Genomic DNA, 16,896 nt, shown 5'->3' with positions numbered 1-16,896 from the left:
CGCTAAGCGGTAATGTGGCTATTTTCGTGAAATTCATGCCATGATGGGTTGACCTGCCGCCACGACATAGAGATCAAAAATAAAAGAGAATACACCAAAGAGGGAGACGGAAAAAAGAATTTTGATGATGCAGGGGTATAAACCACGGACTTCGAATGCATGCGTACCGTACTGAGACGACCAAAGGAGAAGAAAAATGAAGGAAATGAACGCTTCTTGGTAGAAGACTACTTTTTATTGTTGATAGGCCTTGTGCGCGTCGACGAGAGCTGCAACTTGTTAGTCAAGTATTACGCATCAGACTATAGATAAACTTACTCTGTAGTGCGGCAACCTGCCCTTTCCGGGATTCACAAGCACATTGTAATGTACTGCCGTCACGGAAATCAAGCAAGATACTGTTTGGGAGCTCTTGTCTTTCTTCATCGGGCAGGCACGGCATCTTGAACTCTGAGAGGTGATACCGTTTCACAATGTTGCGGGCGCCAGTATCCGTACTGCCTGGTGTCAAGATTAAATATCCTTGGTCGTCTATTCGCAGAAATCGTCGCTTCCAGAGTAATGTGTCTGGGAATTGGACATTGACTTCGCCAATGTCAATGGCGGGTACCGGTGCAGATCGAACTGCTTCCTCTGCATGCGGCGATGGTAACCGTTGTTTGTCTATTGTAGGTGGAGGACTAATCAGACTCTTGCGTGATGGAGATCTCAACGACGACATACGTCGTATGAATCGAGACCTACGGGAATCTTTCTTGTCTTCAGAGTTTGTCCCCAAATCTACTGCCGACCCATTTCTGTTACTCCAATCCTCAACCTGCGACCGTAAAGAAGCCCTACTCTCGGAACGAGAAACGGTGGTATCGGTTCCTGGCCGCGAGAAGTTGTTACTTCGAAGCTCGGTCGCACTATCCGATAGCACATGTTCCGACGCTTGTGTATCGAAAGAGTCATGTCGCACAATTAAAGGGCTGCGTTGAAGGCCAAGGATGTTTGTGTCTAGAGCACTGACACTCGGCTCGGTCGGAGGAGTACTGGGATCTCGAACAATACGTGCAGTGACGGAAACCGAATTCGTTTTGGGGAGTGGCCTTGAGTCACTTCGGCTCAGGGATGGGGGCTCGGCGACAGAAATGAAAGATGTCCTGACACTAGGAGTCGTTGAAGGGAGATTACCATTCAAGGACACAGATGCCCGCTTGCGGAATTTTTCAAAGGCCGACGATGCCGTCGGTGAAGCGACATTACCTGGAGGTGCAAGGCTTCCTGGAGGAGCTGAGTTGTTTGAGAACATCTCCAGCGCTTTTATACGCTTGGAGATACCAGAGGACACATTGACCTTTTTGGCTACCATCACCGGCACCGGTCTTGCCGACTGATTGTTATTGTCCACGAACGTCGCCGATATCGATCGAGTTTCTGCAGATAGGGGGTTGAAATCGCTGGGATGTCGACTTGGATTGGAAACGGCGCGTGTCTGCCAGGCTTCGAGCGGTGTCCGTGGTTCTCCATCGGGCGATAAGGGGCCCTTGCCCACGGAGACGGGCTGGGCCTCTTGCACAGTGGCGGATTTCAACTCCTCCATCAATGAATCGTCTGATAATAAATTCTCATCGTCTGAGAAGTCAGGCGTAGGGACATGAATTGGCTCCAACAGAGCGATTCGCTTCTGTTTCTCCGACTTTTCGATTTCTGCTTGCTCGGGTTGCGGGAGGGGTTGTTCCTGAAGGGTGGAGACCGTCTCTAGCGCGACCTTAGTGGGAACTTGGTCCTCTAAGTCGTCCCCAGAGTCTAGCGGTAAAGGGATATCTTCCGCCGTCACAACCGGTAAGTTCTCAGGTTCTTTAATTTCTTCAGTCGGCGCGGGAGATTGCATTTCTTGAGGTTCTGGTCTCAGGTCGCTCACTGAAGCGACTATAGTAATCAATTCGAATTGATCGTCCTCGTGGCCGGCAACTACTGGTGTTTCTGATCGTTTGCTGGTCTCTGGTGTCTCCACTGTAGTAGTCTCTGGTACCGTGGTATCGATCACTGGGTCCTCTGCTATAAGCCCCGTTTCATCTGTAATTTTGGCTCCCTCTTCCTCGGCATCCGGAGCACCAGGTACTTTGATAGTATTGTCGGAATCAGTTGTCCGCGGAGTCATTGTTTCTTCTTCGGAATTTTGTGCAGCTTCTTCAACATCTGTAGTTTCCGACGTATCCTCCTTGGCATCGCCTTGCAGTAAAGGTAGCTCAGGCTGTAGGTCTTGCTCATCCCCTTGCTTATCGCGAGTATCCTCTGCGTTGCTGTCGGCCTCATCTTCCACCTCAATACTGGAAACGGAAGGCTTCGTATCCTTCGATGCCAAGGTGACCATTTCCACCGCAGAGTCGGCCTTCGCAATATCCGCCGATAAAGGTTTCTTATCTTCACTTCCGCTCGTAATGACGGCAGGTGATTCCGTAGCTGTTGTTTGTTTAGCCTCAGGCGGTATCGGGTCGTGTATGGTGTTCTTTGTTGACGAGTGCTCGATATTCTCTTTATCTTCGACAGGTTCGCTGATCGCAGGTTCAGCTGCCGCAGCAATGTTCTGCGCTTGTTTCTTCTGCAATTCTTGCGTTTTCTTTTCCATGTGCTTTTTGCGTAGTTCAAGGGCTTTCATCAACCGTTGTTTCTCGGGAGACATCCCGGATGAAGGAAGCGCATTCATGGACTTTGCACCTGGTGAAAGCTTGGGTTTCCCAATTGATAGGGTAGGTGGAGGGATTAGTAGGGGTACTGGAGGCGCATTTCTGAGAGAAGCCAAAGTGGGCACAGGGGGTACGTCTGGTGTGGATTTCGGTCTATTGAGATTACCAGGAGGTTTTCGCAAGCGAACACCGGCAGGTAAAGCTGCGGTGGGACGATGCTCCTGGCCGCGCGACATCGATCCAGCGGTGCGTGGGCGACCGTTGATATCTGCCGACGGACGGTGTTCCGTCTTCATTTTTTGGCGATAGGGAGCCGCATAGTGTAGCTCTTGGAGCGAGGGCCGCATCGACTGAGTGGAACTCCTGCGTTCGAACGAATCTTGATGAAACTGGTCGAGAAATCTTCTACGCGAAACGGATCGAACGGACGCTGTCTCCGATCGAGCATCTACTTCACTTTCAGGGGCAGGAGGGATATTTGGCGATTCGTCATCCTTCGCCTTTGGCGGGACTGCTGTCGCATCCGACGCTTGACTGAGCCTTTTATCATTGGTATCATCTGGCGATTGAGGCGCCCCAGACCGCGCGCTTCTGGGCGGTGGAGGCCCTTCCTCGGCATCTTCGGCGATTTCCATCAACCGTCGGCGGCGCAGAGAACTCGAAGACGACGTTATTGACCCGGATACTGCATGTAATAGACAAGCTGACGACAGGGCACTTTCGGTGAGATCACCTGGCGCTTTGAATTCAAACGTAGTGTCTTGTGGTGAGAACTTGTCAAGGATCGACTGGAACTGGACCGTTGTTCGCGCTGCAAGGCAGGCGATGTATCAGCATTGACTACTACTGCGAAGGACAATAAGAGGCGCGACCTACCTTGGACTAGCCGAGACATTCCTTCAGGAACATATTTGAGCACTATTTTCCTCCTGCGATATTGTAAAAACCCGTACAATGGCTGTTTCTCTTCATAACCTTCCACTGTCGCTCGTACATCCGGCACGCCGCCGGTCCCTCGGCCTAGCAAGGTGACCTCATCTCTGGACGCATATTGGAGCAGGAGCCTAATCAAGCAATCGTTAGCATGTCATCAAACAGTTTCGCCCGTTCGCCAGTCGCTTCTCGTTCCGTTTCAAACCATCACATTCCACGCATGCGACAGAACCAATGCCAACATTGAGGGCGAATCGACATCCCAACGCATAGGTACACTCACCATCCTCCTGCCTCCGACAAGGCGGTTTGATAGGCATCGATGACAGCGGGACCATCTAACCCATTGAGCGACATGGCGGTTGCCGCATTGGAAAAGACTGGTAGCCCGTCCCTGTCCGAAAAGCGCGGTGTAGTTGTCGCACTGGGTCTGAATTGATGACCGCGACAATTACCAGGTCGTTGTATGTAATTCCCTTTCAGGGACGATAGTTATTTTATCGAGGTGAGATGAATAATTGACTAATTAATGTTTCTAGAGTTGCGGGAGGGGGGAGTTGGCAGTTGGGCAGGGAGGAGAGCTAGTCCGTTTTGGTTTGCTAGCAGTGACAGCTCGGGCGTACCATAGGTCGTACTGATCCGTATGCACTCTTAACTAGTTTCTTAAGTTAAAGAACACGACGATGAGTCGTATGAAAGATTCCATGGTCCGTCACATAAAACATGTCGAGGGCTATGGAGAACTAACATTATGTGCCCAATTTTTTCCAGAACTATTGATACGTATCTGAAGCTATCTGTGGAGTAGTATCGAATAGCGGTCCCAACCTCCACGAGAAACATGTTCCTGGCAACGAGTGAATCCAAATATGAAATATCTCTAAGCATCTCAAACGTAGCTAGCTGTAAGCATCCGCGAGTCAATGAAATATGAGGATAAAGAGTCCATTGGGCAACATTTGTACCACCGATGCACACTTTCAGGGGTACGATACTTTTGGAGGAACACCGAACGGTAAATACACAATTACACGCCTAGTAACGAACCGTATTCGTAATGTAAAGTTCGTGAAAGTTTGAGCCTTTATTACACTTGGCAGATCTTTCAACCGATACGCACCAGTTAGTTAGTTGACTTAAGTTCTTAACTAACCGTAGCCACTTGGCCTCTTGCCATAATAAGACTCGAACAAGGACTAACTAGTGGGGCTTCTTGATCGATAGTAGAACGGAGTAGGCTGTACTACGTAAGTTATTCAACCTTCTTCTCCATGAGATAGCTTCGACACGGGAAAAGACATTGTCTACCGAGCTATGGATAGGGATACCTGATTGCTCTAATTCAAGCTGGGCATAGACGGTCCTCTCATCTTTACCAGAACCAGTCACTATCGAGGCATTCAGCCTTCATGGGGAACCAGATTAAGCCAGGATATACTCAATCTTAGACGATGTGCTTGACCGATCGAAATCCGATTAGGTCTAGAGGCGTGCTCTTTTATTGGCCATAATATCTCGAGGATCTCGACTTAATGCACGCTAATAGGGACTGTGGATTCTACGCAACGGTTATGCATGTGGTTGGCCTCGTATACGCAGAAGAAACTCATTCGCATAAACAGGCTACTTCTGGAACTCTAAGTTCGACTTTCATGCAACGTCACCCTATCCTATAGTCCGGATGGAACTTCACGGGTCCCACGAGTAGCTATATAACCCCGCGCCTTGTGTTTTGGATCTCCTTCCTCCATGATGACTCTTTTTCATTTGCAACTGCCGATATTCCCTATCCTTGCAATCTGGCAGATTGCAGCAATGCCGGCTTTCCTAATCGCTCCTGGGGTTCATGTTGAGGAGCTTGACCCTGCGCAGCTCGCTATACCGACCATACCCAGGTCACAGTTCTTGCTGTAGGCTCCGATAGTGGCATTACCGATACTGTCTATATAACGTATTTTCTGGACTTTATGTCCAGATGCGGTCCACTCAAAGCCATAGAAACATTACCTGTCATTCTCCGAAGCTACTTCGAATCGGTGGTGTATCTTGCTACCTCATCCTCACGACTCATTCTGCTACCGAAGTGCCCAAGATACAGGATGCTAGTTTGCTAGTAGCCGCCGGTCAAGACATTCTCAAAGCTGTTTCCAAACAATGGCAGTGAAGAGACTCCGAGTTGGGGTGCTTACTCGATATGGCAAGAACTTACGATCCAGTCTCGAAGAGCATCTCCGCGCTCTTTTAAGTGCTACGCTGGAGGATGGATATACCATTCAAGTCGGGGTAGTCAAGTTTGGAATCGCAGATGTCCATCCGGCGGAATTTATTACATTGAATTTCTCTCAGGAACAGTTTAGTGGCTGATTTGTGTTAAATCGAGAATCAAAGCCGGCGAGGAGGTTCCAATTGAACCAATTAAGGGATATGAAAACGCGAAAAGAAAACCAGATCAGATTTTGGACAGATAGTTTCGATCTTAAAAGATGGAAGCAACCGCTATAGAATGGTTACTCTCATGAAACCAAAGTTGGTAAATACTCCAGTTTTGTTCGCAGGTGAAGCTCTGGCATTCTGTTTCCCTAAATTTTTGTAGAACCTCCAGGGATATGACTTGCATGTCGCCATTGTTCATAAAAATGGACTGACTAGCATATGCGCCGCTCCTACAAGCTCTACTCACTCTTTATTTAGCCTCGGAGTATATGAATCTTGTCTTAGCACTATGTATGTATATATGTATGTATGCAAGTATTACTACTCCGGTGATGTGCGGAATGTCGATGCATGTAATCCCTGCACGTAATCAATACAGTACATACTGATACAGACGGAGCTCTGACCTCTTTTTTTAAGTTATTGGTTCCAGTGGAGAAGTCTAGTCTGTTTGAGGACTAGCTTCGATGTCTACTCCGTACACAAACTACGTAACTAATACAGAATTACAATACATAATGTATGATGTATCTAGAGTAGTACGCAAGGAGTTCTTTTCTTGTACGACTAATACAATTGATTGGAGATTCTGACTATTGAAGCTTCAATTGACTGGGTCCGTAGGCCCGACATCATAGACAAATAACAAGGAATATTAAAACGCGAAGAATGATCAAGACGACAGTAGCCGACGAACAAACGACAGAGAAAAAAAAAACAAAATTAAGGAACGAACGAGTCGGCTCGCGACTGTCGATCGTTGTTTCATCTTCAACTGCAAAGCACAAAACCAACAGATCCAATCAATTTCAGTTGAGATGATGTTGATCGTCATCGGACTACGGAGTATTCGTAATCGGACTAAGTTCGAATAAATTTATGTCTTGGCGAGCCATGTGTCGCGGGTTTCCCTTTTCGGCCAGCTGCCGCCGCTTTTTGAGGCATATCGGAGCTTATGATTGACCGACTACAGGGTTAGGGTAGTTTGGTCAAGCCCTAAGAATTGCTATAAGTTAACTACTCGCTCGAACATAACGACCTGTATGCTGAATATTCCAAGAATCTGCTAGTCTTCCTACTTCTACTGTGGATGATGCAGTTTCCTCCGGCTATCCAAACCGCCAATTTCCTCCCACGCACGACAGTGATGCACAGTGCCATATCTACTCAAGCTTCCCCTACCTGAATCCGGACAGTGTAGTTGGGTGATGCGCGCTATATATATATATTAGGGGATTGGAGGAGATTTGCTCACCAAATTTAACACCAAAATACGCCCTCGTACGGATGATTGTAAGCCTAGATTGTATGCGTGTCAACTGGCAGATTTGGTCACCACCTGAGATGATTCAACACCAAAGGCGGCCTTCTATGTGGGCTAAGATTTGCATCGACATAAGCGTATATTAATAGAATTAGAATTCGTTCACCACCTTGAACACCAAAAAGTGCCAGGCCTCGTACGTAAGATTGGTGTGTAGAAATATACCGCCGTACACGTGGGTTGGCGAGTAAGCACGTAGGATACATGTATGTATATTTGAATGGCACCCGTAGATGTTGACGTGATCCATAACGATTGGGAGTACTCTCCAGATTCATATGGATAATACCCAACCTGATATCAAGTAATATAGCAGCGCCATTACAAAATCCATTTCCCAATCACTGGGGCATGACCGGGTAATGACCTGTTACCAAGCTCTTACACCAACCCATTGTTTGCTGCTATTGATAAATCTTCTCAGTCCCTGGCTCGAAATCCTACATGTGTTTGGTACATGTAACAAATAGTATCGTTCCGGGTCAGAGATATAGGTACCAGTTTGACAAACGCCATCGTCTCTGCGCAAAAAGTTGAAGTATACAATTTATATAAGATGATAAGAATGTTTTAGAGGATATGCGACGGGACTCCAAACCATATTCCATCCAGGTATCTTCCCTTCCATATTGCAACTGCTTGTCAGGTCAGTCCTAGAATAACTTCAAGTACTGTGTTGTGGGCAGTGTTCTAGTCAACTTCCCAGACGAAGAATACCTAGGTAGTTGAAAGGACAAATCGTTGACCCGAATAGAACCGATGACAAAACGGCAAACTCCACTTGCTCCTACACCTACTACGCGAGAAACTAACCAGAGAAGAGGCGGCTACTTCTTCACCAGAGTCTCGGAATTCACAGAACTGTAGAGTCAGCTATTGCAGGGCATTTATGTGATAGAAAATGAACTAGATCTGCCTGAAGCTGAGTAGACTGTTCGCACTCTTGTAAAAAGGAGACCAGATGAGTTAAATATAGTGTTGTTTCACATGCTTTCTGGGTACCTTGTTAAGCATGGGAAGTATGAGGAGGCCGAGAAAACTGAAGGCTGGTTCTGGCCCTTAACCCTCGTAAGATTATTGCAAGGGCCTTGTGATGTTAGGGACCTTCAAGACATATAGAGGCAAATGCGCTGGTGGCTAAAATTTATGAATTAGCTGAGGGCATGTGCGGAAATAAGTTTGAGGTTTATCAGGAGGAGTGACAATTCAATGAGGAGCTGATAGCTGAGCTCTCGACGGAAGGGATGAAGACATGAGAGATCATGGATTGTTAACAGTGGTCCAGGTCCAAATGTACTTTCAAGCAAGTTTTTCATAGTTAGTTATGAATGAAATGGATATCACAATTGACTGTTAATTTTGTTGATGCAAAAGTGGTTGGAGTGGGTTACGTACCGTGATCCAAGTCCAGGCGCCTTCCGCCTCTTATCGGCAGCTTCCGACATCGACTATCCACGTCCAAAGGCACACTGACAAACTCCATTTATATATCCTTGCTAGAACCTACGACAACATATCTAAAGACGAATACTCATCGACAAAGAAAGAAAAGAATAAGAAAATGGCAGTCCCTACCCTCCCCTCAATCACATCCCTACCCACTCTCCCTCTCTCCGACCAACTCAAAGCCATCGACACACTCTTTGAACCCTCTCCCGAACTCCACAATCTCCTCCAACCCATCCTCTCCAACGCCCAGACATTCTCATCATACGATAGTCTAATCGACGAAATTTACAATAAATTGTCAACACTATCCGCAACAAACGACCCTCAACAAAAACATACTCTATACGGCATTCTAGGCTCTCATCCGCGCCTTGGAGCAACATCGCCTACTGCGCAAGCTGGATTGAGTGAATTGAGCAGAAGAGAGCAGGCAAATATTAACAAGTCGACCGACGAACGAGCAGCTGCGGATCAGGCTGCGAGGTTAGCTGCGTTGAATAGAGAGTACGAGGAGAAGTATCCGGGTTTGAGATATGTGTATGATCCCCTCCCCCAATTATGAGTTTTTGGGCTTCGAGTACTAATGGGTTGATAGGACGTGGGTGAATGGGCGAGGTCGGGATGTTATCATGGTTGATATGAGGAGGCGTATTGACCGGGGAGAATTTGAGCTGGAAGTTAGGGATAATATTCAGGTATGCGAATACTTTGCTTACACGGGACGCAGTGCTACAGGGCTAATTAATTGTTAGGCTATGTGTGATATTGCAAAAGATCGCGCTAAGAAGTTGCAAGCCAACTTATGAGTTTGAAGATGTTGTGAAGTGAACAGCATTGACGGCTTGGACTGTACGCCCAAACTGTGTCGCTCTATCTTAGAAAGACGACGCCGCTTTTCAAGGCTATATATGCCTCGCGGATAGAAGTAGAGGATCTACGTCCCTGATTGAGACTATAACTCGAGTCAGCTCGTGAAAAGAAGCCACGTTCTGGCTGATAGCTTCAGCTAGACAATGTACCATGTTGCATATGTGCAAGGAGCGAACGACTATGAACTATGAATGTACTATACACTATACATAACCCCTTGTTTGTTCAAGTCAATGACGTATATCCATTCATTGTCTAATTACTATCGTATTCTTCGTCTTTCCATTTTAATCACATTTCTAAATCACATATATCAATCTCAATATACCTATACTATACTATTTATTACATTACATTATCGTCACCGCATACCAGCGACGTCAACCCCCCCTGGAATAGCCCAACACCTCCGTTCCAATTCTATGCATCTTAGCCAGCCTGATACAATGCAGGCCCAGCAATGACATGATCATTAATCAAACTCAAATTAAACGGTGTCAAAACCAAATTCGAGTCCGTAATCGCGATAAACAACGTGCCATTAAAAGTAGGATCACCAGAAAAAGTCTCAGCATCCGGTTGGATAGTTGATCCAGAGGTACTACTACTCAGATTCAAGGGCGAGTAGGTCACGTTCAACTGCGATACCCATACAACATAGGCTGCAGTTCCGGCTTGCGATGCGGTGACGTAGCTGTTATTAGGGCCCACAAGCTTTCCGGGTGCTTCCCAGGCGAGATCAACCACTCGACCGGGGTAGGAAAGTGGGATGCCACGGTTGTGGGTGATTGCAGGGTTGCAGTTGCTGTTTGGATTTGTACTGTTGAAGCAGGCTGCTGATCCGGATATTCCGGTGCTGTTCAATGTATTTGTTCCTGCGCCCAAAGTCTCATTGTAGCCTTGAGAAGTATTGACTCTGGCTGGATTGGGTTGACTCAAGATCCATAAGGCAGGGAAATTCTGCCAGGCGAGGCGTGTCTGGTCCTCAGGACACGAGCTGATGTACGGAGCAAGTAAGGTCCAAGCCCAGGACTGAGGGACCCCGACTTCAAACCAAACGGGCATCGGGAATAAGCCGTCGAATTGTCTAAAGGCCATCTGCTGTCGAGCTACTGTGCTAATACTCTGCAAGAGCAGCGATGCAGCCTCACGGCTATCAAGGTGAGGCTGAAAACCGTAGACTGCAGACTCGCCAAATCGCGTGAGCTTTTGGCAAAAGTCGACAAACTCGCGCACAGTCGTGAATGGATAGTTGTAGTTACATTGCTGCGGCGCCTGTGGACCTAGTATGTTACTAATGAGTGTAGAATGCCCAATTTCTTGACCTGCCATAAACTCAATCAAGGTACGATCTTCAGCTGTCAAGCCAGCCTCTTCGAACTCGGAATCAGAAAAGGTCCTAAGTCCGTATTGGAAGAGATCTAACTGTAGCCATGCTTGATAGAGAGCGAGAGCCTGTTAAATTGCGAAGTTAGTGAATAATCTATTGGATGGTAAAATGGAATCCGACATACCAATGATTGGTAATCATAATCGCTCTGGACGCTGTAAATAGGAGTTGTATTGGTGCCAATACCCCCTGCAGGAACATACGGGCCAGGTTGGGCATCATGTAGTCTCCCATCACTGGGATAGGTCGTCTGAGCTGGAGGCGCCTCTCCAACAACAACCCCAGTGCCAACGGAGCTAGCTGTCAATGCGCCAGTCACTGATGCCGAGCCGCGGTATGGGCCATGAGCAACTGATGACAGACCCGGTCGAGTAGCTGGTGCGCTTGATGATGCCGCATATCGAGAAGAACTGGGGGTGACACGTGAAGAAGAGCTACGAGACGAGGAACTCGACGATGAAGTGGCTGTAGCGCCTCTTTGGGGAACCGCAGCGACGAAAGATAGTGATACCAATAAGGCAACGATTGACTTTTTCGGCAGCATCATAACGATTGTGACTACTCTCAACCGTAAGTTTGATTAACCTGTCGACAAAAGAAAGGAATCGAAAACCTTTCTTGTCAAGGATCATGAGAAGGTTCAAATATAGGAGAAAGGTTATGAGCAGAATGGTTTTTGATCAAGATGACGCCACCACTCCATAATGCAACCCTACAGTTATTGAAACTTGTCCGTCAAAAGAGTCAAGTTTCTGCATTGAGGACGCAGCTCATACTAGACAGTATTAGGGTACGCAGAGGTCGTTGACTGGGCATGTTGTTGAGGGAAACACTCATGAGGTAAGCATAACGTGCGGATGTGAAGCGAAGCCTACGTATGACCGATCTCACGAAAGATATTTCCGAGAGTCTGAAAGCAGCAAGCTCAACGTCGCATTAAGCTACTTCGATAGCGTGCGGTGGCCAAAAGCTCCGGAGCGTGTGGTTCCCATAGGTTGCGTATGGGGTGGACGTAGTAGATATTGTGGGCAGATCTAAGAGAGAAATTCTGGGTGAACCAGATCAGCACATGTCACTATTATGAGCCTTCCACAAAGCTAATCTTGATTGCATCTTGTTCCGACTGCCCCGAGCTGCAGTGCAATCCAGCATACTGCATCCATCCATCCTCATTCAATTCCTGCTACCAACAAATCGAACTGGCAGCATTATGTTGAGGTCATGGACGTTAGTAGTAGTTGAAGTAGATCTGGTAGGGAAATAAGCTGTGTAGTCATGACGTCCAAAGTGGGCCTCGATCTGCCGAACAATCTAGCTCAGATAGACCACCTACTTACTCCGTACTTATAGCTCGTGTCTTGTGCTCTTGTATAAGCAAATTTTGGTCATAGTATTATACTAATAGATCAACTTTATACCATAAGTCGTGTAGGCTCAAAGCTATTACGTATTGCTTGTGGGAATTGCGAAAGCGATACACTATAAAAAAAAGGCTAGTCACCTATCTTATCTTATCGTAAACATACTGAAGGGATAACCAAAGCAAATATACTTCACACATTTCTACATTGTAGTGGAGGGTTTTAGAATGCCGGTAAGGGCAGAAATTCTATCTGAACGTTTTTCATTTCAGGAGAGTTGGGGAAATTTTATCTAAGGAAACAGACCTGGGTCGAAGTGCAGGTATCTTGCATAGACATCTGATCGATTTTCACTAAAGTTCTATACCTAGATACTACAGCGATTCTCATGTCTAGAGCTAAGCCATCAGATTACCATACAAGTACCCTAAAGTAACATTTCACAAAGGGCACAAACTTCCTCAAGGAAAGTCAGTCGGTATACTCTGTACAAAGAAAGGTTGTAGAAGACCATGAGTCATGGACAAAATGGTTATCTTATCTTATCTTATCAGCCAAGTACCAGTACGGTACATCTCAGATAAGGAATGAGCTTATCTCTTCGTTCCCCGCATATCCCCTCATCAACATCAACAAACAACCAAGTAACTGGAGTACGAATCTATCCTCAAGATTTCCTCTCTGCCTACTGAAGCCACAGCAAGATGTCAAGCCCAATAGTCGATATTCACACCCATGTCTACACACCAGCGTACCTGGATATGCTCCGAGCACGCAAAAAGGTGCCATACGTACACGATCCTGCGGACGGAGCTGACTCTCGCTTAATCATTCTCGCATCTGATGACGATGCTAGTACAGCACTTGACCAGCGAGGACGGCCTGTTGATGCATCGTACTCCGATATCGAGGTCAAGCTAGCGTTTATGAAACGGCATGGTATTACTACCAGCGTCATATCATTGGCGAACCCCTGGTTGGATTTTCTGGAAGTAGACGACGCGCAGGTGTGGTCGGAGAAAATAAACAATGATCTTGAAGAAACTTGCGCAACGGTCAACAAAAATAGCGAATCTACTAGCGACGTGAAACCGTTGTATGCATTCGGTGCCCTCCCACTCTCTGCCCCAAACCCATCTATCATCGTCAACGAAATTAAAAGACTCAAAACCCTCCCACACATGCGTGGCGTTATCATGGGCACATCAGGTCTTGGCAAGGGTCTTGACGATCCAGACCTAGACCCCGTATGGGCAGCCCTCGAAGAAACCCAGACCCTACTCTTCCTCCACCCTCACTACGGTCTCCCCGATGAGGCTTTTGGTGGTCCAGAAGTAACTCAAAGATACGGCCATGTTCTTCCCTTAGCGCTCGGATTCCCCCTTGAGACCACTATTGCGGTGACCAGGATGCTTTTATCGGGGGTGTTTGATCGGTTTGCCAATATCAAGATTCTGTTGGCTCATTCAGGTGGTGCTTTGCCGTTTTTGGCGGGTAGGATTGAGAGTTGTATTGCACATGAGAGGAAATTTATTGCCAATGGTGGAAGCACACAGGGGCCTGTTAGGGATGTTTGGACGGTTTTGAATACGAATATTTACCTTGATGCAGTTGTGTATGGTGAAGCGGGTTTGAAGGCGGCTATACACGCAGCTGGAGGGCACGAAAGGCTTCTATTCGGTGAGTCCATATTTTAAACATGAATCCTTTGTTTTAATTTTAGGTGCCAGCTTCTAATAATCATTATCATAGGTACCGACAACCCCTTCTTCCCTCCACTTTCCGAAGAAGATGTTGCCTGGCCCAGTGTTACAACCAACTACAAGGCAATTGAAGGAACGTTGAGTCCCGACAAAGAGGCAATCAAAGCAGTTCTTGGTGGAAACGCAATTCGCATTCTGAATCTCAATTAACAAATTCCATAGTCAAATACGATACACTTGTGAAGATCATTATCATCATTTCATATGATTTTCGTTTCCATTCTTCCAGATAGATTCAAGTATATCCCATCCTAATAACCTCCAGACTTCCCTCGAGAACCATTCCGAAGGCGGTTCTGACGTTTCATTGATCTGAGTTTTTGATTCATCCCCAGCATGACACTGTGGCTTTTTCAAAGACTCCAAGAACAATGGTTCGTCTTCATGAAACACTGCCTTAAGTAAGGTGTTCTGTAATCTCTTCTTAGATAGGCTAATAAGGATCCCTGCATTAGAGTCTTTCCCGCCACCAATTGCAGTCGCGCTCTGGAATGGTAACGACTTCATCGAAATGGAATGTACCAGCGCAACGGCCTTTTCCAGGAGCCATACCAAATGACAAGTTTCGGTCTCATAGGCTATGATAGTTGCTTCAAGAGTTTTGCCTTCCCCATTTATGCCTGGCCGACAGAGACCATGTGGCAAAGGCAAATTGTCTGAGCTGGTTTGTAAATCGGGGCTGGTAACAATGTCTTTGAATTCGAGCACTGAAAGAACAGTACCCACGCGAGTGAGAATTACATAGAGGTATCCCTCAAATAGACTGTTGGGTCCATCAGTAATCAAAGCAGTTGCCTTCAACATCATACTCGCAAGTACACGTCTTAGGCTCTGCAAAACTTCATCGACGGAAATTCCGCAAAGGAAAGCGTTAGACAATTCGGGCGAGGACTGCTGTTGTGCATTCTTTGCTGATGTACTTTTTGAAGACTGGTTTATTCTTCTGCTGCCAGCTTGAAATTCACATATCTTTGCCAATGCGTATAGAAGTTTTTCAAAGAGCGAGGCCAACTGATACGTGATTTGGCCTTCATATTTTTGGCTTTGGGATGAGTCCATAATCTTATTCAAAGCACGGCACAGAAGCGCATGAGCAGACTCAATTACCGCTAGAACAACTATCGGGTTGAGCATTTTGATGTTGCTGTCGGTGTTGTTCGATTGCCTTGGTTCGGAACCCAAGCTATCATAGAAACATGGGACAATAGAACCAGTGGCTGTGCATAGATTTAGGACACTTGAGTATAGGACTGGCCAATTGGGTCTCTTTTGCAGATTCTGTTGCAGTATTGACAAATGTCTCATAATCGAATTGATCCCTATACCAATTTGACATGGTATTAGCGAATGCCCAGTCCTTCGCTAACATGATACTTACTTGATTCATTCGAGTTCTCCTGAATCACCAACTCAGTTAACCGCTCCAGTTCAGCTTCGCTACTAAGCCCTATCCCTGCAGAGGCATTGTTTGTCTTTTTCCGTTTCCTCTGTGATTCCGGTACAGTCGGTTCTTGGCTCCCTTTTCGCTTGCCTCGTTCTGGTGTATCATAGAGATTGTCTTCTTGCTTTAATTTGAGCTTCAACGTCTCAACACGCTGCTCTAGCTCATATATGCGATCATTCAATTTGCTCTGCGTAGCTTCAGCCTTGGTATAAGCCTGTTTCCAGAAGGCGACACTGTCGAAGTATTTGTCACTTGAGCTGGTCGAACTAGGAGAATGATTGCGAGTGCTTTTGATGTGGAGACAAATATGCTGGAGGTGATCTGCAAACACTTCAGAACGTGTCTTCTATTCTAGAACATATAGACATCTTATGCCCAGGCCGTTGCTCACCTATCACGGAGATACTTGTAGGCTTTGAGTTGACTATGGCAATTGCAAGAGCCAATTGAGCCTGAGAAGGCACTGGACATTGCTTTTTCAATGCATCCTTTCCAGTTTGGTCCATTTCGTTATTGTTATTGATAGGATGTCGTTGGTTGCAAGAGGATATTTTGTCAATTCCCGATGGCAGGTTCCTCCTTCCTCTTATAGCAGGTGAGCACGTGCTTCCAACAGTTAACCTCTACAGAACTACGACATCCAAATATTTTTCCCCGAAGTAAAATCTCATTGAAGAACTTGCAATTATCAATTGTCACGTCAAATTGAACATCTTTTGTCCACATCTAATGCGCCAAATCAGTCTCGTCAAAGACACGAATCAATTCGTGGTAAATCAGTAAATCACCAGACCCTCCATGTGAGGGTGAAGAGCAATCTAATGTCAAGGTCAAAAAGTATTTATTTCATGCCAGGCAAAAAATAGAGTAACATCATTTCCATCTCCTGGCTCGTCAAAGACAGGTTTGATCACCCTAGCAAGATGGCTCCAGGCAGGAGAGTCTCGGTAGCTGGATACCGGAGAGGGGCTCGAGATTGGTAATCGGCTATCATATCCATTTGTTTTGACTGGAGGATATTTCCAGTTTAACGGTAGCTTTGTTATCAAGGGATCGCACCTGTACGGTTCTATCAGCGACCTACCAGCCGACGTTCTTCACCCAACTGCATAACTACCGGAGTAACTACTGGGTTTCTTGACCGCCGAGTATGTACTACTATGTATGATACTGGAGCTGGAAAATGACTCGAATCAGAACTCAAAAATACGAGCTTGATTGCCGAGCAAAGCTAACGGAATCTGCTAATCCAGACAG

At 46.4% G+C, this 16,896-nt stretch overlaps 5 protein-coding genes across 5 annotated transcripts; 2 read left to right on the top strand and 3 right to left on the bottom strand.

The window, feature by feature from the left end:
- Window positions 1-234: 234 nt before the first annotated feature.
- On the bottom strand, window positions 235-3,962 carry EYB26_005863 (uncharacterized protein; the record flags this gene model as incomplete). Its single annotated transcript, XM_054265140.1, has 5 exons — window positions 235-269; window positions 319-663; window positions 745-3,483; window positions 3,549-3,736; window positions 3,889-3,962. The coding sequence occupies 5 exons, from the start codon at window positions 3,960-3,962 to the stop codon at window positions 235-237; spliced, it is 3,381 nt and encodes a 1,126-aa protein (XP_054121115.1).
- Window positions 3,963-8,923: 4,961 nt separating this feature from the next.
- On the top strand, window positions 8,924-9,617 carry EYB26_005862 (uncharacterized protein; the record flags this gene model as incomplete). Its single annotated transcript, XM_054265139.1, has 3 exons — window positions 8,924-9,348; window positions 9,407-9,506; window positions 9,564-9,617. 3 exons carry the CDS (start codon window positions 8,924-8,926, stop codon window positions 9,615-9,617), a joined length of 579 nt encoding a protein of 192 aa, XP_054121114.1.
- Window positions 9,618-10,110: 493 nt separating this feature from the next.
- On the bottom strand, window positions 10,111-11,703 carry EYB26_005861 (uncharacterized protein; the record flags this gene model as incomplete). The annotated part of the gene is made up of 3 exons (XM_054265138.1): window positions 10,111-11,136; window positions 11,196-11,629; window positions 11,685-11,703. The coding sequence occupies 3 exons, from the start codon at window positions 11,701-11,703 to the stop codon at window positions 10,111-10,113; spliced, it is 1,479 nt and encodes a 492-aa protein (XP_054121113.1).
- A 1,433-nt stretch (window positions 11,704-13,136) lies between these two features.
- EYB26_005860 (uncharacterized protein) lies at window positions 13,137-14,345 on the top strand (the record flags this gene model as incomplete). Its single annotated transcript, XM_054265137.1, has 2 exons — window positions 13,137-14,112; window positions 14,185-14,345. 2 exons carry the CDS (start codon window positions 13,137-13,139, stop codon window positions 14,343-14,345), a joined length of 1,137 nt encoding a protein of 378 aa, XP_054121112.1.
- A 45-nt stretch (window positions 14,346-14,390) lies between these two features.
- On the bottom strand, window positions 14,391-16,145 carry EYB26_005859 (uncharacterized protein; the record flags this gene model as incomplete). Its single annotated transcript, XM_054265136.1, has 3 exons — window positions 14,391-15,514; window positions 15,574-15,960; window positions 16,031-16,145. 3 exons carry the CDS (start codon window positions 16,143-16,145, stop codon window positions 14,391-14,393), a joined length of 1,626 nt encoding a protein of 541 aa, XP_054121111.1.
- Between the last annotated feature and the right edge of the window lie 751 nt (window positions 16,146-16,896).

Source organism: Talaromyces marneffei, chromosome 4 (assembly GCF_009556855.1).
Source record: "Talaromyces marneffei chromosome 4, complete sequence".
NCBI lineage: Eukaryota > Fungi > Ascomycota > Eurotiomycetes > Eurotiales > Trichocomaceae > Talaromyces > Talaromyces marneffei.
This window is presented reverse-complemented; position numbering and strand designations above follow the sequence as displayed.